At 47.4% G+C, this 23301-nt stretch overlaps 1 protein-coding gene across 1 annotated transcript in view; it reads right to left on the bottom strand.

The window, feature by feature from the left end:
- Positions 1 to 14716: 14716 nt before the first annotated feature.
- The window catches only part of BAALC (BAALC binder of MAP3K1 and KLF4), an 85980-nt gene continuing 77395 nt past the window's right edge, over positions 14717 to 23301 (bottom strand). The window contains exon 3 of the mRNA XM_047088863.1: positions 14717 to 14827. Within this exon, the coding sequence (XP_046944819.1) occupies positions 14717 to 14827 (111 nt within the window). The remainder of the gene's footprint in view (positions 14828 to 23301) is intronic.

Below are 23301 nucleotides of genomic sequence, written 5' to 3' on the forward strand. Positions count from 1 at the left end.
GGCCATGGACTTTGCTAATGCCTACGTCCCATGAGTGCTTTCAAGCGAATAAACATTTGCTGAGCATATGGAATGCTCAACATAGTATCTCCTAAGGAGCCGAGGCCCTTACAAGAAAGTGAAGTATCCTAATCATTTTATAGTCACGCATAAGAACATCCATAACAAGGATAAAGCGGTGCCAGAAGCTAGAGAGAGCATGCTGGGGCATTCAGGGGAAAGAGTGATTACATTTGGTTAAGCGGATTAAGAAATCTTCATTGAAGAATGAGTTATCACTGGAAGTGAACCTCGGAAGATGAGTAAGATTCCAACCGCAGTGGAGAGATGCTCCAGGGGAAGTTTGAGCCAAAGGCAGAATGTGAGACGGGCGTTCAGAGGGCTGCAAGTAGCCTGGTTTGAAGCACAAAATATGTGCAAGTCGGTTAGAGCTGCAAAGACAAGGAAGGCTTTGAAAGCTAGCCAGACTGAAAAATTGTTTCCTTTTTTTTTTTTAAGTTTATCTATTTTTGAGAGAGAGAGAGAGAGAGAGTAGGGGAAGGGCAGAGATAGAGAGGGAGACACAGAACGCAAACCAGGCTCCAGGCTCTGAGCTGTCAGCACAGAGTCCAACGTGGGCCCAAACTCACAAACTGTCAGATCATGACCTGAGCCAAAGTCGGATCCCCAACCGACTGAGCCACCCAGGTGCCTCTGAAAATTGGTTCTTGAGTCAGGCAATGAGAGGTCCTGAAAATTTAGAGCAGAGAAGTTTTAGATTTATAGTAGTTTCCCCTTATCCCTGGGGGATATGTTCCCAAACCCCCAATGGATGCCTGACACCGTGGAAAGTACGAACCCTATATACACTAGGGTTTTTCCTATACATATGTACCTATGAGATGTTTAATTTATAAATTAGGCATGGTAAGAAATTAACAATAAGGAGAAAATAGAATAACTATAATAATATACTGTAATAAAAGTTATATGAACGTGGTCTCCCTCTCAGAATACCTTACTGTACAACTCACCGTCCTCCTTGTGATGATGTGAGATGGTAAAATGCCCCCATGATGAGATGAATTCATGTGAATTCATGGCTCGGGCGAGGTTGGTGGCTGGCAGGAACGGGCGGAATGACAAATGGCTCAGGCACTGTGACTTAGCGTTAGGCTCCTACTAACGTTCTGAGGGTTTGTCTAAAGGATTATCTGCTTCCAGACCGCAGCTGACTGTGGATAACTGAACTGGTGGAAAGTGAAACCACAGATAAGGGAAGACTACTGTAATTAAGGTTGGTTGAGTGTCTTCATTTTACAGATTAGGCAGGTGAGTTTCAGACAGATTAAATGACTTGCCCAGATTGCCGAGTGGCAGGCAAGGAAATCTACAGAGGTCCCTTGACATTCCCACCACACCGGAGCCATTGCTTCGGAAGATCTGCTGTGCAGCAGGGTAGGCTGGGCTGGAGGGAGGGGGACCGAAGCCAGGGAAGCCAGCCGAGAGGAAATGACTGCCGTTTCCTTTACATTCCTGCAGTGAATCCTTGCCCCACACAGTGTGATCTCAAACATAAGATGGTCTCCTATTTTCCCAGAGAAGATGCAAAAAGGTTTTGCTAATCTGAACGTAGAAACTGACCAAAGATGGTAGACGGAGCCAGATTTTGAAGCAAATATTCAGTAAGCCAGTCTTACTGAGTCTGGACCTTGAGGGGAGTGAGTGCTATGATCAGATTTGCATTTTAGAAAGGGAATTTTGTCAGCAGATGTGGAGTCTGGATTCAAGGGGTAAACTGGGAGGCAGAGAGGTAAGGAGAGGTCTGCAGAAATCCAAGAGGCATGGTGGCTCGGGCGAGGTTGGTGGCTGGCAGGAATGGGTGGAAAAGACAGGCGGGAGAGACAGTTGCCAAGTGTTTGAGACACGGTTCCTTTACAGAGGGGGAGGGGAGAGTCAAAGGTGACTCCAGAGTTTCTGTTTTGAGCAGTTTGGTGGATAGGAGGGCCACTGACTGTGAGCTGCAAGGCACATTGATGAGGACACATTTACAAAGCTCGGAAGTGGCATTAGGAAGGGAAAGATAAAGGCAAAGGATAGGAGAGAAAGGACGTGACCAAAACATAAGCGGAAGAGTCAGGAGTGGCTGAGTTGGGGAAGAGGCTGAGCTCTGGGAAACTTTATTCATCCCATGCCTTTCCCACCAGCTTACATTTCCAAATTGTCCGGAGGCTTAATCGCGCGGTACCATTCAGAAAGAGTCTCTTTCCTGCTCTGATTATTCCAGGAGGAACAGGAAAACATGGTAATTACCACTCGTAATTTCCTCTCAGGAAAAGCTAAAAGTCCTGCAAAATGAGCGTAGTATTTCGTTGACATAGAACAAAAATGGAACAGACTGGAAACAATCATCCTTCGAAGACAAGCATAAACAAAGACACTGACCACAACCACTTCTGTCTCAACTGCTGTTGCCAAAGGAGAAAATGGCCAGAAGATCATTGGTCTAGGAATAGGGTGATCAAGCTGTCCTGGGTTGCCTGGGACTTCCATGGTTTTATCAGGGAGAGTCTCACATCCCAGAATCCTTCAGTATCACCCTATCCGGAAATTAGACTTAGATCCTAATCCCGATTCTATTACTGATTGGTTGTGAAAACCTGGAACACAGCTTTTCTGAGCAGAGTTTTCTCATCCGTAAAACGAGAGGAAGGGCTTCCCTTTTTACATTTTCCCTGACGGGAGTTCATTCAGTCCCATGAATTTAAATATCAGGTGATATTGTGATTTATAATATGAACTATACATTTGGTTTCTGTATAAAGCTCCTAAAACCCTTGGAATTTAAGTGCTGCAAGCCCTAAAGGTGTCTTCTGTTATGTTCATGAGGTGACTTTTGGAAAGTCCTTAGGTAGCTTAAAAATGGGGGCTGGTTGCCAGAGAAACCAACCACGTGATCAGAGGGTTGGAGTCTCACCTCCACACCCCTCACCCCTACCTCTGGGAAGGGTGAGGAGCTGGAGAGTGAGTTCAATCACCAATGGCCAATCATTTAACGGATCATGCCTATGTAATGAACCCTCCATAAGAACCCAAAGGACAGGTTTAGGGAGCTTCCAGGTTGGTAAAAATGTGGAGATTTGGGGAGAGTGGCACACTTGAAGAGGCATGGGGGCTCTCTGCCCTTTCCCCAAACCTTGACCTATGTATTTCTTCCACCTGGATCTTCCTGGTTGCTGTTCTTTTGTAATAAGCCAGTAATATAGTAAGATGTTTCCCTGAGTTCTGTGAGCTGTTCTAGCAAGTGAATGGAACCCAAGGACTGGGTCACGGGAACCTCTGGTCTACATAGCACAGGTGACAACCTGGACTCTTGATTAGCATCTGAAGTGGGGGGGGGCAGTCTTGTGGGACTGAATTTACCTGAATTCTTCAGGTGGATAGCGTCAGAATTGGTTTGTGGGATGCCCAACTCTGGGACTGAATTTACCTGAATTCTTCAGGTGGACAGCGTCAGAATTGGTTTGTGGGATGCCCAACTCGTGTCGAAGACTTGTGTGGTGGTATGAAAAAACCCCCCACACATTGGATCCAATGACTCCAAATTTTGTATCTCCAGGTCTGACCATCCCCTCTCACCCTCAAGCTACACCCTTGAATTTCCAACCGCCTACTCAGCACCTTCACCTTCCAGTAGCCTGAAGACACCCTCGAGGCTCAAACAGGACTCTTGAGTTTCTCCCCAAACGTGTTCTCCCCAGGTTTCTTCCATAGCTTCTCTTAGTAAATGACACCACCAGCCAGCCAATTGCTTGAGCCAAAAACCTAAGAATCATCTTTGATTTCCTTACTTGTCCTCTGTCTCGATTCTAGGCCAAAAAGCAAGTTCTGTGAGCTCAACCTCTAAAATGTATCCCCAATACATCTACTTCTCCAAACAGTAGCCAGAGGACCTTATAAGAATAAAACCCCCGCTCCTTGCTACGGCCCAGGAGGCCCTCTGGATCCAGCCTCTGCTTTGCTGTCCCATCTCACCCCGCCCCTCACCCCTCTCTCCCTCGGGTCCAGCCACACTGGCCTTTCCCGATCCCCAGCTGCAGAGACTTCGCACTCCTTTGTCACTAGGCCCGGACTCCTGTCTGCCCGGATGGCAGTTTTGTGCAGCTGACTCCTTCCAGTCACTCCGGTCTTGGCTCAAATGTCCCCCCTACACAGGCCTGCTCTGACCACCCACCCTGTGCCCAGGCCGATGCTGCCCAGGAGAGCATGAGCCGGGCCCGAGCCATGTGGACCCCTGCCCGGGAGGACAGCTTGGCGGGAGAAGGGCTTCCATACAGTGAGACTGTATGGAGTGGACCCCCCCAATCAGGACAGGGCGGGAATGATAGCATGGCCCCCAAGCCCAGGAGGTACAGCTGGAGAGACCCAGCAAGGGAGTCTATAAGAACACAGAAAATCCCCAGAGAAACAAAGTAAAACAAAACAAAAACACCAAAGAAGCAAATAATAAGAGCTTTAAGTATTAGAAGAACTTGAGGGCCAGAAGCAAGCCTCTAACCGGGAAATAAGAACTCTCGATTCCCTTCCCCTCATCCTTTGGCAAACTCCAGAATGGAGGGGAGAGGAGATGAGCAAATAAGGGACAGGAGCTAACCTGGACTTCTGCCCTGAGGCAGGTCTGCGCGAGGGAGGGAGGGATGATCTTTCCTGGGACTTGCCACTCTGATTTCTGAATTGAGACCATGTTTGGACTTTCCGCAACTGTAGGGCCTTCTGTTACCTAAGAATGCCCAGAAAAGCCTTCCCTTTTAGGATACATGTTTAAGAGACAGTTAGAGGCAAAAATAAAGCCATATTGTGATCACATCCCGCGAGCAGTCCTACCTTCCACTGACAAGCAGCCCAGCTTGGAGCTAAGCCAGGGTCTGTCTGAATTCCAGGCCTTTGGAGTCTGTAAAATGTGATCAAGGCTACAGCAGCAAGTGAAGGGTTACCCGAATCTCCTCCACTCTGTCTTCTTTGTCCAGAGGCTTTTCTGTGTCTCAAAAATTAGCCTCAAAGTGGGTGACGGGCAGAGAGGAGGGCACTTATTGGGATGAGCACTGGGTGTTGTATGGAAACCAATTTGACGATAAATTATATTTAAAAAAATAAATAAAGTTAATGGGGTGCCTGGGTGGCGCAGTCGGTTAAGCGTCCGACTTCAGCCAGGTCACGATCTCGCGGTCCGTGAGTTCGAGCCCCGCGTCAGGCTCTGGGCTGATGGCTCGGAGCCTGGAGCCTGTTTCCGATTCTGTGTCTCCCTCTCTCTCTGCCCCTCCCCCGTTCACGCTCTGTCTCTCTCTGTCCCCAAAATAAATAAACGTTGAAAAAATAAATAAATAAATAAAGTTAAAAAAATTAGCCTCGATTTTACTCAAGAATTAGTAAGTGAATTGTCACTATTCTTTGTCTTTCAGGGATTTCAAATAAAGCTGTTTTAGAAGGATCTTTAAAAAAAATTATTTTCCTGTGTCCACATAGATGATATTTTGGAATATACATAGTTACTTGGCTTTTCCCTGGTTTTGACAGCCAGCAAGAAACAGACGAGGAGAACCAAACGAGCCTACTCTCAGTCACTTGGTCACACACGCTGGAGCTGAGCGTTCTCCCTTCCCAGAGAAGGGCACCGCACGTTTGGCTCCTGGTTCCGGACAATCTATCGGTGCAGAAGAAATCTGTGAAAATCCCAGCCCGCTGCCAGACAGCTCCTCACGAGGGACTCCTTTACGCCTAAAATCATGTCTCCCTTGCTAGTTACCAATTTAACTAGAACTTGCCAATTTAACCATGCAAATGGAGCTTTAAAGGGAAACACCAAGGCTCCATAGCCTAAAAACCAAGGAAGCAAGTTTTCTTCTTCTGCATTATTGTGAGTCAGTGCTTCTGCCCAGAACGGAGCATGTGCTCCCTTGAAGATTTCCTGAGGGTGGCGGCTCTCGTCTTCCCAGGGTGCCCAAGGCATATTTTTGTATTGAATAACGTTGACCAACAAGGAATTCCCTGAAAAATTAAGTAAATGGGCACTTATCTGGGTAGTTAGAATTGCAATTCAGGAGACCCAGCCTCGGGGAGAAATAGGACTTCAGTTCTGAGGAAGACAAAGAGGGGGCAGAGTTAGAAAGACAGAGGTCATGAGGGCAGATCTCTTTTTGGTCCCCTACGGAAACCAGGATTGAAATGAAAGAAAGTAGGATCGGTTGGGCTAATACGCAAATGAGGAAATGAAACTTGTCAGAGCACGTTGGTTCTTTTCAGAGCGAGGAATGTGAATGACTCAGGTGTCATGGTGAGGAGGGAGTTAGGTCCTGGCCGAGCGCTTGCAGCTGGCAAAAATTTCAGTTTCTCTGCTGAGGAGGTCCATACATTCCTCCTGCCCCTTGTGGCCTCGTGGCCCTCTTGAAAGGGACTCTCGCAGCTAGGCTCCATTTTGAAATCTCCTTTACAGTAAGAAGTGCTTATCTTGAAAGAAGGTGCTTTTGTGGTGAATTAGAAGATACAACCTCCTTAAAAAATAAGGACCCGGCTCCCTAGTATATTTACCCTTGATCTGAGTTTTATTTTTAATTTTTTTGTTATTAAAAACATCTTTTAGTGTTTATTTTTGAAAGGGAGAGAGAGTGTGTGAGCAGGAGAGGGTCAGGGAGAGAGAGAGAGAGAGGGAGAGAGAGAGAGAGAGAGAGAGAGAGAGAGGGAGAGAGAGAGAGAGAGAGAGAGAATGAGAATGAATCCGAAGCAGGCTCCAGGCTCCAAGCTGTCAGCAGAAAGCCCCATGTGGGGCTCCAATTGATGAGCCATGAGATCATGGCCTGGGCCTAGGTCGGAAGCTGCCCAGGTGCCCCCTTGAGCGGAGTGTTATATGCCAGACCTTGCCCATGTCCTGGGAATTTCAAGGTTGTATCACAGTGCAACAGTAATTAACAACCTTGTGTTTATCTTCATATGCTGGACACCAGTGTTAAGTGTTTTACAGATACATTCTTACTAAAACCCCCCTGCTCCCATGGGATACTATTAGCGCCATGTTTTTTTTTTAAATGTTTTTTTTTTTTCAACCTTTATTTATTTTTGGGACAGAGAGAGACAGAGCATGAACGGGGGAGGGGCAGAGAGAGAGGGAGACACAGAATCGGAAACAGGCTCCAGGCTCCGAGCCATCAGCCCAGAGCCTGACGCGGGGCTCGAACTCCCGGACCGCGAGATCGTGACCTGGCTGAAGTCAGACGCTCAACCGACTGCGCCACCCAGGCGCCCCAAGCGCCATGTTTTTTAAGTTTACTTATTTATTTTGAGAGAGAGAGAGAGAGCGCGCCCACACAAGCAGGGGAGGGACAGAGAGAGAGAGGGAGACAGAGAATCCCAAGCAAGCTCCACACCATCAGTGCAGAGCCTGATCCGGGGCTTGAACTCACAAACTATGAGATCATGACCTGAGCTGAGATCACGAGTCAGACACTTAATCGACCGCGCCATCCAGGCACCCCTGGAAACTCTTCCCATCCAGGTTGCACCCTAGACCAATTAAACCAGAATCTCCAGGGCCCGGACCTGGGCATAAATAGTTTTTAAAGCTCTCCAGGTGACTCCAATGTGCAGCCTTACTGCAAGCCATCCGTGCTAAGCAACCCTAATAATTCGTTCCACCTGCTAATTTTTTTAAACTAGAAAAAAACTCTATTCCACTTCGTTGCTTTCCATAAGCAGCGGTTGAGCAGCCACTGTGGCCCGGTGCTACTGTCTGCATGGCATGTCCTTTCTCCTGGAGGACCCCGCTATCTGTGACCATAATTTTCCTATTCTGGAGCAAAGCAGGAGTGCTTACTATGGTAGATCTATAACACTTAGGTTTGCAATACATTTTAGAAAGATCCCCCAAATGTATTAATATTACCTTGAAAGGAATTTTAACATTATAGCAGAATTCAGAAGATGGCCATTGCCTTTGTTGCTGTTGAAAAAAAAAAGGGAGAGAAAGCTAAAAGAAACAAAGGTGAAATTTCACAGATTTGCAGCTAGGGTGCTATCATCGGTCCTGGCGTTAGCGCCAACAGCTTGGAAGCGCCGAGACACTGATGCTCTGAAAAGGGCTGTGAAGTCACTTGCCATCCATTGTGACGGGGAGGAAATTCACACTCACATTCATGGTGCGGTGGACGGGGCGCGGTTTCCACAGACAGGCAGACATGGGCTCACGTCCCAGCTCCGCTGTCCGCTAGCTGTGGCAACCCGCCTTCACGTCTCTGCCTCTTCAAGCGGGGCTGCAAGGCTCACCGGCAGGATTGCTTCACTGATCAGAGAGAGTGCGAGGCACCCAGCGCCGTTTTACCTGGCCCAGGGCTGTAATCGTCATTATGTGACAGACGCCACGTTATCTACATTTGTGGTCTCACTTCATCCTCACAACGGACCCTCCCAAAGATGCTGTTTTTCCCACTGAAGGGAAGTGAGCCCCTCCAGACTCCACCGTGTGCTCCTGGGTACGCAGTTGTAAAACGCCAGGGTAAGGGCTGTCTCCTGCACCGGAGGCCCGGGTTCTCTGTTTTGCCTGGCCGTCTGGCTGCCACCCCTTGATTCAGAGGCCATCCCATGGCTGGTTTATCTATCAGAACAGAAGGACATCGTCTGTGGATAATGGAGTAAAATAAAAAGGCAAACAAAAATTTGGGGCTATCTCCCCGGCACACAGCAAAGTGACGAAAAAGGTTATTCGGAGCAGAAGGGGCAATGTTATGCATCCATTTTTTGTTTGTTTGTTTTAAAGTGGAGTTCTTGGGGCACCTCCGTGGCTCAGTCGGTCAAGCCTCTGACTTTGGCCCAGGTCACGATCTCACAGTCTGTGAGTTCCAGCCCCGCGCTGGGATCTGTGCTGACAGCTCACAGAGCCTGGAGCCTGCTTTGGATTCTGTGTCTCCCTCTCTCTCTGCCCCACCCCTGCTTGTGCTCTGTCTCTGTCTCTCAAAAATTAATAAACGTTACCAAAAAAAAAAAAAATTTTTTTTTAAATAAAATGGAGTTCTACCTGGAAAAGTCCTGGCTAAGAAACTAAAACTGCCAAGCTCAGCCTGGCAGGAAGTGCCCAGACATAGCTCTCTGCTGGATTAAAAAATCTGGGTGATGGGGCGCCTGGGTGGCTCTGTCGGTTGAGCAACTGACTTCGGCTCAGGTCATGATCTTGCGGTTCGTGGGTTCGAGCCCCACGTCGGGCTCTGTGCTGACAGCTCAGAGCCTGGAGCCTGTTTCAGATTCTGTGTCTCCCTCTCTCTCTGCCCCTTCCCTGCTTGTGCTTGGTTTCTCTCATCTCTCAAAAATAAATAAACGTTAAAAAAAAAAAATCTGGGTGATCCATTGCCTGATCATGTCTGGGTCTTCTGCCAGTTCCCCTATTCCTAGAGAATTAAGGATACATTCCTTCTGATATTGGTTTTTACGGTCTTCCCTGGGGGATGGTTTGGGAGAACAATCTAAAGAAATTTTTTTTTAGTTTATTTGCTTATTTATTTTGAGAGAGACAGAGACAGTGTGAGTAGAGGAGGGGCAGAGAGAGAGACAGAGAATCCCAAGCAGGCTCTGCCCTGTCAGCATGGAGCCCGATGTGGGGCTCAAACTCACGAAAGTATGAGATCATGACCTGAGCCGAAACCAAGAGTTGGATGCTTAACTGACTGAGCCACTCAGGCGCCTCACAATCTGAAGTGATTTAAGGAGACATAAATACTGCTGAAATAGTTTAGGAGCTCACTGCATGAGAAACTGGGAAAGAGAGCCCGGGTGGGGCAAACAGTAACATTTCTCTCACCCTCTCGTACCCTGTCTTACCCAAGAACCATGTTGAACAAACCAGAAACTTAAGAATCATCCTGATTTCTCTCTTCTCTTCATTTCCTACACCCATTCCATCAGTAAATCTTTATGTTTCCATTTCCAAAATAGAACTTCTGTCCATCTTCACAATCACTCCCCTTTCCTTGCCACTAACGTCTCCCCACCAGGGCCACTGCAGGAATCTCTTAAGTGGTCTCCTGCTTGCATTCTGGCCTCCTTCCAGTCCATTCTCCTGTTAATGTTCTCGTAGCAGTCATCACCATCTTCAATTATTGCGATAATTTATTTCTCTTAGTTTGTTTTTACTGTCTGCTTCCTTTACTAGAATGTCAGCTCCATCGGGCAGGGGCCAGGTCTGTCTTATTCCTCACCGTACCACAACTTCTGACATCTCGAAGCTTCTTGATAAATACATAGGGAGGAAACCAAAGGGTGAGTGAATACACAACTTTAAATATGAAGTCACATTTGTAACTTGCCTCCTCAGAAAGTTCTCATGAGACTGGCTTCCCAGACTGGTGGGATGGGGAAAAGGACCTTCTGTATTTTGACGACTCCTGAAAGGAACAGGAGAACACAGTCTGGCGCAGGGGTTGCCAATGCCAAAGGGCTCAGGCAGGTACCACCAATCTGGAGGCTGTAAGCTGTGTGTAAGCCACAATGAGTGGCGGGGGCCATGACCATCTAGAGACCCCCATAACTTCGACTAATGCGGCCTTATCAGCTCCAGCCAACTGTGTCTGAGTGGCAACAAGAGCCCAGGGGCGTCACATCTCCCGAGCTTTCAAAAGAAGATGGAAAGTTTCTGTATCAGCTAGAATTGGGTTCGGCTGGGAGTACTGACCTGAAAGAGTAGCTTAAGTGAGGTAGACGTGTATTTCTCTCTCACAAAAAAAGAGGTCTGGGATGTGTAGTCCTGGACTCACGGAGGCTCAGTGGCATGAGGGACCTAAACTTCTAATTTACTGCCCCGCTCAGCATGGTTTCCATTTCCAAAGTTCCCTCATGACCCAGTGGACTGCTGTGGCTCCAGCCATTACTCCTCATTCCAGGGAGCAGGAAGGAAAAGGAGAAAAGAAAGAACCTGACCATTCTTTTATAAGATTCCCCGGAAGCTTCGTGGCCTATTATTTCATTTCATTGGCCAGAACTAAATCATACAGCTACTCCTCGCTGCAAAAGAGGCCGGAAAGTATAATCTTTCTTCTGAGTGGACATGTGGCCAGCTAAGAAAGAAGGGGAGAATGGATATTGGAGTTCTCAACGACAAGTCTCCACCAGAGCTGGCCTTTTCTGTGAAATCCTCGGGTTTTTACACCATGACAGACAAATGAAGCATGTCTGCCATTTGGTTCAGCGGAGAGGTTTTGTGAACCCTGCTTAGGGGAGCAAATACGGATGCGATACATTTCTGTGGCAGGCTGGGCTAGTCGGTGAGTGGGGGTGGTGAGGGTCATAAACAGGGCTTGGACAGGGAATCCAGACAGGAGTGTGTTCAGGTGGCCGGGGGGGGGGGCACTGTGGAGGTGGCAGCGGGAAAGGGTGAGGAGATACGGTCCTTGGCCTGTGCTCCCAAGGAGTGCGTGGGGCCTGGGCAGATCAGGGAGGCCCTTGGCTGCCGTGGCTTCTCTCACCTTGAGGTCTTAGCTCTTCTGATGGCTGCAATTCCAATCTCCTCTCGATCGTGAGGTCTCTCTTCTTTCTGACCTTCACTGAAAGTGCTCTCTCACACTAGGTCAGGGTCACCCTCTCTAGAGGGATAAGGAAGCCCGAGTTAGATCCGAATTCCCCAAGTCCTCTCCAGCCCTCTTCGGTCACTGCTGCTACCCTCTCAGACTGGGGCTTCACTTCCTCTCAGGCTCAGTGATGATTCCCCTCAGAATAGCTCGGTCTCCCAGGCACGTCAGACCTTGTTGGCAGGAAAGACACCACCCCACGTGTTGGAAAAACCACTGGGTTTGCAGGCAGACTTCCCTCCCTTGAATCCTTTCTGTATGGCTTACTAGTTAAGTGGCTATAAATACTTTAAGAACTGTAAACTGGAGAATAGAGTTCTCCTTACCTACTTCATAAAGCTTTATGAAGGGTTCACAGAGATCATATATATATATGTATATATATATATATATACATATACATACATATACATATATATATATACATACATATACATATATATATATATACATATATATATATGACCTTTGTATCAAAGAAGAAAAAATCTAAATAGCTCTAAATATAAATTGAAGGTTCCAGTAAAGACTCTCTGTATTGTCTATATGTTTGAAATTGATGACTTTATTGACACAAACTTTGCAATAGAAAGTGTTATGTTAAGAGAATAGTGAGAATCAGTTCTTGTATCATACACACAGGAAAAAACTGCAGGTGAATTTCCAGTAACACGGTTTAACTTCCGATCACTACCTTTTTGTGAAATCCAGATTGTGCCAGGGAGGCGCAGATCATATATGCCCCTCATTCCTTTCTCCCCCAGAAGTGAGACATTGTTTCTATATAAAACAGAGATACCCTCTCCAGTTAATGCATTCCACTGCAAGGTGCAACAGTTACATGAAGCACAAACAAGGCTGTAGAGAGAAACTGGTATAGTCCACGACCCACGGACAGGGGCATGCTGGGGAAGGAACACCCCACACAGAGACACGACACATGTGCCTAGGAGAACGAGCCCTTGAACTTGCAGGATTGTTGTCAACCTTTGGCAGTTGGGGGCTCCTGCTGAGTAATGCCAGTGGGGACATCGGAGCCACAGATGTTGCTTGTATTGTATTATTATTATTTAATTTTCAGAACATGAAGTTCTTTAAAAGCCCTTTCTCAAAGAATCAAAATGAGAGAGGTTTGGGAAAACTGTAGCTTTGTGTATGGTAAAAAGGCTTGTGCAGTGATTAGAACACCCAGATCCGGTCTAGGAGAGAAAGCTACCCTGAATGTAAAAGTGAGAATTCACAATATACCCTACACTTTAGGGTCTAAGTTAGTCCCCTAGTTATGAAGTCCACTGTCAGATTCAGAATATACAAGGGTGACTGGCCAGACTCAAAATCTCTTAGCATCTGCAAGGTGCCTGGTGCAGGGCTGGTATTCAATGTTTAATGAATAAATATACAGTCTACCAAAGGGAGGGAGGGAGGGAGGGAGGGAGGGAGGACGGAAGGAAGGAAGGAACGGAGGGAGGAAGGGAGGAAGGAGAGAAGGAGAAAAGGAAGGAAGGAAGGGAGATAGGGAGGGAGGGAGGGAGGAAGGGAGGGAGGCCGTGCTTGTGTTTGAGGAATAACAAAATTAACAAGTAATGAGGCCAAGTTTCTAAATGTTAACCTACATGTCATTTCTCTGGACTGTATTACATAAACACACACCATCAGGCTGCCCATTTCTGCTAAACATGGAGTTTATTGGTATCATTTGGTACAACTTCAGTCCTACCTTTCCCAGTCCAGGCATGTTAACAATCCTTTAAAATTATGCTACATTACTTTGGAGGAAGATGCTTCCACCTTAACACGTGTAAAGAAAGGTTAGATAATTTTAATCTATCAAAATATTTTTCTTACTGCCTCTGATTTCTAACACAGTGCACGTCGGTCAATGTGATGGCACATCAATTCGGCACTGCCTTTCTAAAGCGATTCCTTTGGGCGCCTGGGTGGCTCAGTCGGTTAAGCGTCCGACTTCAACTCAGGTCACAATCTCGCGGTCCGTGGGTTTGAGCCCCGCGTCGGGCTCTGGGCTGATGGCTGGGAGCCTGGAGCCTGCTTCCGATTCTGTGTGTCCCTGTCTCTCTGCCCCTCCCCCGTTCATGCTCTCTCTCTGTCCCAAAAATAAATAAACGTTAAAAAAAATAAAATAAAAAAAAATAAAGCGATTCCTTCACGGACAGCACACGACGTAGCCGTAGGCCTGGCGCTGTGTACGAGAGGCTATGTGTTGCCAGTATGTTCTGGATTATCTGCCTCTTGCGAGCAGTGTCTACGCTTTGATTAACAATTGCAAATGACCCAACTGGAGAGAACAGACACTCAAGAGCACAAGCGAAGAGAACTGGGACGCTCTGAAATGCAATGTCTGGCTGAGCCCTGAGGGCCGTCCCGGTCGGATGTGTTGACCACGGTGACCACGATATTGCGGTACGTGGGCAGACACGGACACCTGTATGGGGGGGGGGGGACACTGAAGGCAGATGAGAGACAGGTGTGACTGCATCACAGAGACCTCCCCAAACATGCTGTGAGTGCGGGCGGGGTTAGTTTGTGTGACACTGGATCTCTGAATCTGTCTCGGACTGAGCTCAGGAGACGGGTGTCACAGGGGTTTTTCCTGTTTCTCGGTCTCTCCTACATCTGGGTTTACAGGTGGGCGGAAGACGACTGTTAAGTGAACACGGTAAGCTTTCCGACGGTGGGCTTCCTTCCGAAAGACAGAACGAAGGAACAGGCTGACCCTCAAGAGTGCACACCGCCACGGCCAGAGGGGCTGAGAGCCCACGTGCGCGTCATTCTCCCAGGAAACGCACTCCGTCCACTTTTCTCCGTGTCACAAACCCGCCTGTGGCTCTCGCTCACCACGGCCACGTCAGACCGCATCGCAGGGGCTGCGGACAGGCACGGTCACTGCAGCGTATCACCACATGCAAGCACTGTGCCAGTACAGCTCTGTGGTGAGGAGGGCGCCGAGCACGTCCCCGCAGCCCAGGCAGCCGCTCGCTGCCTGGTAAGACGGTCCCTCAGGGCACTCAGCAGCGCTCACGTTCAGCAGGGGCCACCCGCTTCTTCAAGGCTCCTTGATGGGCTCCAGTAGGTGGAGGGCACCAGAATTGTCCATCGGTGCTGCCAGCCGAACGCTCCTGCTAGTTAACACAGTTCTTCGAGATTCTTCGACTTCTGTCCGCCTGTCGGATACTGTCTGTAACATTAATGGTGACTTCTTTTGCAGACATTCGCTTAGCGTCTCTTTTAGCCTGTTAGAAAGGTTAACATCATGAACTGAGTTAGTAGAACACATCCCGGTTTGCATTAATCTCCTGAGATTGCTACACACACGCGCGCGCACACAGGCAAGAAGAACGACCCACAGGAACACATGCACATGTCCTCCTTTTCAAAGCTTTCTGTGTTGAAACGCTCATGTTGACCTAGCACAGAGCCTGGCAACAGGCATGCTCAGTAAAACACTGTTGAATGAATGCATTAATTAGCGAAGGTCCATCAAGGGGTAGTGTGAAAGGTTTCACAGCCGGCTTTAGTAAAGCAGTTAAGGAGTTGAGCTTTGGAGCCAGACGGGCTTGTAGTTAAAGACCGACTAGATAATTTCACTATGTGCGAGTTTTTTCTTTTTTAAATATTTCCTTTTCATCATAGAATCTTTCTTTTCTCTCTCTCTCTTTTTTTTTTTTAAGTTTATTTATTTACGTTTAAGAGAGACAGCACAAGTGGGGAAGGGGCAGAGAGAGAGGGAGGGAGAGAGAATCCCAAGCAGGTTCCGCACTGTCAGCATAGAGCCTGATGTGGGGCTCAAACCCACAGAGCCGTGAGATCATGACCTGAGCCGAAACCAAGAGTCAGATGCTTAACCAACTGAGCCCTCCTGGCGCCCCTGAGCAAGTTTTTTCTAACCTAACCCTCAGTTTTCTCACCTGTAAAATGGGGGATAACAACAGTACCTACCTCACAAGATTATTGTAAGGATTAAATAAGGTCATGAATTAAGGTTCTCAACATAATGCCTATTGCTAAATAAAACGGACACACACACAAAAAAGATTCAGTAAGTATAAGTAAAAAGGAAGATAAATTATTTGCTTCTAAGTGAAGATAAAATGATCAAAGTCCAGAATTCATATTAAATACTAAAACATTGGGGCGCCTGGGTGGCGCAGTCAGTTAAGCATCCGACTTCAGCCAGGTCACGATCTCGCGGTCCGGGAGTTCGAGCCCCGCGTCAGGCTCTGGGCTGATGGCTCAGAGCCTGGAGCCTGTTTCCGATTCTGTGTCTCCCTCTCTCTCTGCCCCTCCCCCGTTCATGCTCTGTCTCTCTCTGTCCCAAAAATAAATAAACGTTGAAAAAAAAAATTAAAAAAAAAAATACTAAAACATTGACTAAACTGTAGGTTCTTGTACCCTATGTGCCCCACCTCAAGAGTAAACTTTAACTTAGTGGGGAGTGATTTTGTGTCCATTCCGCTCAACTGTATGCTTGCAGCGAGCGCGAGAGGGGTCCTGTTGAGTCGTCTCCGTAGTAGACAGAGATATGTGCTGCCCAATCCCAGTCCAGGGAGCCCTGCTGCCTAGCAGCTGGGAGTGCAGTCAGTGAATCACTTCCAGCCGTCCCCTTGGGGTGTCTCAGCTGCAGAAAGCCCCCTCACCCCGGGTCATGCCTTTGCCAGGGTGGCCCAATGCGGGGTATAAAGGCCTGGCCATTTTGGTACAAAGCAGGCCGGCTCTGAGCAGCCACTTAGCTCCAGAGCTCCCTGTGGGGCGGGCTCGGCTGCGGCTACTGCTAGGCCTGCCTCTGGCTCACCTTCTCCTCTGCCCACTCCTGCTTCCGGCCCTCCCCTCCGCAGGGGTTGACAGGGCACTTCCCAATGAGCATCCTGTATAATGACATCGCAGCATCTGCTTCCTGGAAAACACAGTCAGCCTCAGATCTGAGGAAGCATCTCCCAGGGCGTGAGAGTCTCCCCGCCGGGCGTGGATGCAGACGGATGCGTGTTTTTAATACAATATGGCCCCCGAATACAAGCCAACTACTTCAGCTGTAGGGCGTCCAAAGAAATGGTGGACTAGTGCATCACTGGAGAAAAATAAATTGGCCTGGTTAATTTACTAACAAATGATAGGTAGTTTGTACCATGTCACATACATCCTGCGTGGTAGCTGCTGGAGACGCCCCCTCCAGATTCTCTTTACGTGCCTGGTGCATCCATACCCCCAGATGCTGTGAGTTTTGTCTGCTAACTGCCCACAGCAGCACCCAGTTTTTGAGAATTGTCTGATCAGATGACATCTCATCTGATCAGAGCCACCTTGCTCAGAAATGCCACAGAGGTCACACACTAATTCCTGGAGACAGCCCAAAGCCCATGGCTGATGGTTGGGGATAAAAAAGGCTGGTCATGTTGCCTCAAGGGGATATAAATCTATGATGTCTTCATGCTCCAGAGTCCCCTGTGGGACCAGGCTCCCTGACGGAGTCAGCAGAGCTCACATATTTGCTGAACTGGGTCCTCTGCCCCATCCTGCTTCCCTTATTACCATATGGGCTTCACCTGACAGTACTCTTTTTTTTTCTTGATGTTTATTTATTTTGAGAGAGGTGGGGGGGGTAGACAGAGAGGGAGAGAGAATCCCAAGTAGGCTCTGTGCTGTCAGTGCAGAGCCTGACATGGGCTCAATCTCGTGAAACGTGAGATCATGACCTGAGCTGAAATCAAGAATTGGGACGCTTAACCGACCGAGCCACTCAGGCACCCTGAGAGTACTCTTTCAATCAGTTGCTTGCACAAGAATCCTCATCGTAGGTTCTGCTTCTAGGGAACTTGACCTAAGAATACTTTATGGGTGATTTGAGAGGTATTTAAGGGATAATATTGACCATACGCAATTTGAGTCTTACCCATTGATTTCACGAGCTAGGATTTTACTGTTTTCCTCTTCATGTTCCCAGTGCCTATTACCATCTGAGACAGAACAGGTTCTCAATTTAGGTTTGGCTGAATTAGTGGGTGAATGAATGAATGAACATACTGCATTTGTCAATGTCCCCTTGCTTTAACGACCCGAAGTCAATGCTGTTTAAGGATTCAGTCTTACAACTCAGCTCTTCCAAAGCCTGAACTGGCACCAGGGCTAGCACTGACTTTGATGGGTTTATTTCTCGCTAAAAGCAGAGAACCCATAAAGTCCCACCCCCAATTTGGTTTCTCCTAAAGAAAAGTGTGGCAATCCTGAGGCTGATTCCATCTGATTTCCATTTGGGGTGCAATTGCACACAAGCTTTGAGGACTGGGGCATGGAATAGAGACACAGAGGCTGTATTTGAAAGGAGCCAAGGTGACGGCAGCATTCCTCTCAAACTGGTGGGCAGAGAGCTTTCCAGAACGGAAATGTAAACCTTCCAAACGGTACAACTGCTTTCCTCTAGAGTTACTGGCAAGATTTCACAGAAGGTTATTAAAGATTATACCCAGAAAATGCTCTGCTCTGTATTTCAGTCTGCTTCTCTAAGCTTAAAAATATAAGCAAAAATTTAATAGTTGGATGATTCTTAATTTCCTAGCCTGGTTAAGTAGAGAGTCCAAGGCTACAAAATAGTCATTCCCAGAACAGCTACAGAGTATGTATGACTTTTTAAATTGTTTTAATGTTTATTTATTATTGAGAAACAGAGACAGAGCACGGGCAGGGGAGGGGCAGAGAGAAGGGGAGACACAGAATCTGAAGCAGGCTCCAGCCTCTGAACTGTCAGCACAGAGCCCAATGCAGGGCTCGAACCCACAAACCACGAGATCATGACCTGAGCCGAAGTCAGACGCTTAACGGACTGAGCCACCCAGGTGCCCCTGTATGATTTTAATCTCAATGGGGCAATTTCTTCTTCTTCTTCTTCTTCTTCTTCTTCTTCTTCTTCTTCTTCTTCTTCTTCTCCTTCTCCTTCTCCTTCTTCTTCTCCTTTAAATGTTTATTTATTTTTGAGAGAGAGCAGGGGAGGGGCAGAGAGAGAGAAAGGGACAGAGGATCCAAAGTGGGATCTGCGATAACGGGCTCTGTGCTGATAGCAGCAAGCCCCGACACAGGGCTCGAACCCACAAACTGTGAGATCATGTCCTGAGCCCAAGTTGGCTGTTCAACCGACTGAGCCATCCAGGCGCCCCTGCTTTTTGCAACTTCTTAAATCTGTATATCCAGAGAAGCCTGCCCTAGCGGTGGTGTTCAGAGCACAAGCTTTGGGGCCAGACAGACCTGGACTTAGGGCAAGGCTTTGTCACCAGTTAGTTGTCACAAGACATGTCGCTTTAACCTCTGAGTCTCAGTTCCCTTACCTGAAAAATGGGGAGATAATGCCTGATACTCTGTGAGGCTTTTTGAGAGAATTAAGCATGTCACTTAGCATTAATAGGGTGACCAACTTCCCCTGGTTTGCCCCAAATTGACTGAAAGTCCTACATTCTGGGAGCCTGCTCAGGCCGCTGCAAACCAGAACAGTCACCCCAGTTACAGCTAACGTTAATTCTATTTGCAAAACGGTGATGTCGAACATACTAAATTTAAATGGAAAGCCTTCTTATTCTACCTAAACTATGGCTCTTGCTACTCCTGTGTCCAAACAACAAGGACATGTATACCTCTGCAAGGTTATACATTTGGATAAAAGGCACTGGAGTTCTTTACTCCAATGACGGATACAGGTTCGAAGCCACAAACAAGTCCCTTTCAAACAATTACGCTGTACTGGTAATTAAACATTAGAACAACAGTGCATTCTCTTGGAAGCGTTTTATAAAAGAGAAGCTTTCAAGTCTGAGGCATCAGCAGAAAGGCGTCCACCCTTTTTACAGCAGCACAGACATTCAGGGGGTCGGTCGTTGCTGTAATCTAGTTACAAGTTGGAAATCTCAGATTTCAAGCCTGAAGGAGAGGGAGAAAGACGATGAGAAAGAGGGCTACAATGCCAGATTATTTTCTGAAGAAGCCCTGAGAAGTTACTTTGCCCTTCTACAAGAGAAGAGCTATGTGGATACGTGGGACAATTGTCCCATTTTGGTCCTCAGAACCTCTTGACATTTTAGGGGCGCTGGGTGGCTCAGACGGTTAAGCATCAGACTTCGGCTCAGGTCATGACCTCGTGGTTCGTTGGTTCGAGCCCTGTGTCAGCCTCTGTGCTGACAGCTCGGAGCCTGGAGCCTGCTTCGGATTCTGTGTCTCCCTTTCTCTCTGTCCCTACCTACTCGCACTCTGCCTCTGTCTCTCTCAAAAATAAACAAGCATTTAAAAAAGAACCTCTGACATTTTGTATTATAGATATTTTTCTCTCTGATGTGGTTCTCAGCCAGCCAAACCTTTTTATTTAACATCCCACTCCCTTTACTTAACTAAAGGAAAAGAAAACATGTCCCAATTGCAATTACTGACTTAAAAAAAAAAAACCTTCTGGTTCCCAACTCAGTGATGAGAGAAACCTATTTGGCACCTTTTTCTTCTGTGGCTGTCTGCTAATGCAATCCTTCCTCCACTTCTAAAATTCTTTTTTTGTGAGTTTTATCACCACTGACTCTTGTTAATGGGCCACCTCTTGATTCTCACTCAGTTTTACAGCTTTTCTGTTCTTCCCTCTGCCTCATTTTAATTTCTGCAGGTGTAGAACTCTGTGAATCATGGATTTTAGTCCTCTTAGTACTGCCTCTTTAATTAAAAGTAATTTATTGGCTGCCATTTCTCAAGGGTAACCAGATTGACTGTGATAACTTCCTGGCAGCCTCAAACCCAGATGGACTGTTTCCCTAGGGGTTTAGAAGACAATGACATTCCCCGTGAAAGCGGGGGCTGCGTGGTTGTTCCGGGAGGCCTGGACTCAGGGGTGCGGCTGAGTCTGCTCAGCCCTTTCTTCTCACTTTCCCCCCAAATGGGAATACAGGTGTTCTCAACTTTCCTTTGACTCCACAAATATCTATACCGCACAGGATACTGCACAAACCTTTCCGCATTTCCTCACACACAATGAAGAAAAGCAAGGCTTACCAAGATTATGATTTTTCAGACACCAATTTTCCAGTATAACTGTATTTTTTATTTATAAAAGCCATCCATAATTATGGTAAAAGAAATTCAAAGAGTAGAGAAGGGTACAATGAAAAGTAACATCGCTCCCACACTCCGGCCATGTTTGTGCTTTCACCAGGGGTAACCACAGCTAAGGATTTCTTGTGGAAACTTTCAGGGCTTTTCGAAGCATATATGAGCTGAGGGCCTTCCTATTCTCTCTCCCAGGGTTCTTTACTTCCCTCCTGGCCTTTAACTGCGGCTTGGATTACATATTTGCTTGTTTACTTATGTGTTTTCTATATCTTCATCAGATTATAAACTTCAAGAAGGTAGGGACCCAATCTGTTGTGTTCACCGTGGTATCCCCAGAATATAATTTAGTGCCTGTCACATAATAGACACCCAACAAATAACTTGATGAACACGCGTATGGAAAGAAATCTTCCGAAAGAAAGAGAAAAAATGTCCTGGGAACAGCACTTGTTTGTACTGCCCTGCCCTAGAACTTTCCTACAGTGTTTGCATTATGCTTACAATTGATTACTTCTTGCACCATCCCTGAGAGACAGCCAGAAATGGTACTGTGCTTCCTTTCCTGATGAGGCAGCAGAAGTCACTTAAGCCAACGTGATCTGCCCAAGGCCAATGTCAATACAGGGGGTGGGTTGAACTGAAGATGATAGTCCTGGGTCCCGCATCCAGCCGCCTACAACTCTGCTAAAAATTACTCTGGATTCTCCACCATTTTGTTTTTGGTAATGGGAATGAAGAACATGGGATTTGGAGGCAGACAGACCTGGGTTTGAGGTCCAACACAGACAAATCACTCTTCCCCGTGCCATGCTGGCCAAGTACCTAACCTTTCTGAGCCTGTTTTCCCTAGAGGGAAATGCTGCCGCTTCCCCCTGGGTGAGGGGTAAGATGATGCCATATGCGGTGTGTGTGGACCATTGTAGACACTCTGAAAATATCAGCTCCCTCTTCTCCTTCCCAAAAGATACAAGACCAAGGCTTGTCAGCTACAACTCAAGACATTTTTCTTCTTTTCAGTGAAGCTCCATTAAAGGGAGACAGACAATAACATCTAGCTGTTCCCAAATTCTGGGATTTTATTTGCTGCTTCATGGCATTAATTTGAGGTCATCAGTACACTTTTTTTTTTAACAGTTTATTTATTTATTTTTTGAGAGAGAGAGCATGCATGCAAGCAGGGGAGGGGCAGAGAGAGAGTGAGAGAGAGAATCCCAAGCAGGCTCCACACTGTCAGCACAGAGCCCAACGTGGGGCTCAAACTCACAAACTGTGAGATCATGACCTGAGCTGAAATCGAAAGTCAGACACTTAACCAACTGAGCCACCCAGGCGCCCCCATCAGGAAACATTTGATCTCAGCAACTCCACCGAGGGCCAGGACGCTAGCCTCCAAAGGCAGGGGTCAGATCACCCCTCAGGCAAAACTCTTCAGAACTCTCCAGACCTGCAGCAAATCCTGTGCAGACCACAGCCCCACACAAGGTACTCACTTAGGCTGCTCATCGTAGGGGATTATATCTAACAGGTAGCGAGTGCCAAAAGGGGTGTCGCTCTTCAACTTGATCCTCAGGTAGATCAAACACTAGGAAAGCAGCAGAACCTGCTTGAGAAAAAGCACAGGATCCCACAGAACAGCCATCAATCACAGGACGGTGGCGCCAGAGGGCGGCTGGGTGGGAGTGGGGCTGTGGGAAACCTTTCTGATTCTCGTGAAGTACTAGGCCAGTCTCATTCCATCAACAGGTACTCAGGAAGCACATACTAGGTGCATAACCCTGAAGTAGGCTCAGGGGGCAAAGAATAAGGCGGTCTCTGCCCTGAGAGTCTTCTAATCGAATTAGTTCTTCTGCAGACCCTTAGGTGAACAGTTAGTCTTGCAATTCTTCATCTATGTAAGGTAGTAGCCAGTATATGGATGCATATATAGAGGTAGTGGAAGTCACTACACACACACACACACACACACACACACACACACGGACACAGACACACACAAGCAGGGGCATGCACACCTACACATACACACACACACCCTCAATATCCCTATACTGCTAAATTATCTCCTTTACCCAGGCTTCAACTAGAATGTGCATCAAAGTGCCCCTCTCACAGCTCTCCCTCCCTGGTTTCCCTCAATGTTTCTCTTGTCCCCTCCTTCCTCTGGATGACACGTTTTTGTTTTCCTAAGAGAAACTCCTGTTTGCTTTCCAAACTCTTCTCCTGTATCTCATATTACTGCCATGCAGGAGGAATTCTGGGCTTGTCCCACCCTCCTTTCTGGGTCAGGCTTCCCTCTCTGGCCACAGCCATTTCTGCGAGGCTTCACCCATCGTCCCTGGACTGGACTGAGCTTTGCCAACAGTCACTGGGTGTAGGGGCGGGGGGAGCAGAAAGAGAGGGCTCGAGGAGGGAGCTCCTCAGCTGAGAATCAGTCCGGACGCCGGCGAAGTTCTTCAGCACAGTCTGGCCACTTTGCCAAGAACAATAAAGCAACTCACAACGACGCAGCTTCTGAAGACTCGAAGGCTCGTTGGGAGGCCAGCCACACACCCAAGCTTCATCTGCTCAGAGCTGTATCCACATACACATTTCTACCTTAGCTAAATACTTGAGGAGATAGTTCTGGGGGAGCAAAAGAAGA

This window comes from Lynx rufus, unplaced genomic scaffold (assembly GCF_022079265.1).
Source record: "Lynx rufus isolate CCGP_SWC_20201006 ecotype Redwood Valley unplaced genomic scaffold, mLynRuf1.p SCAF_26, whole genome shotgun sequence".
NCBI classification, from domain to species: domain Eukaryota; kingdom Metazoa; phylum Chordata; class Mammalia; order Carnivora; family Felidae; genus Lynx; species Lynx rufus.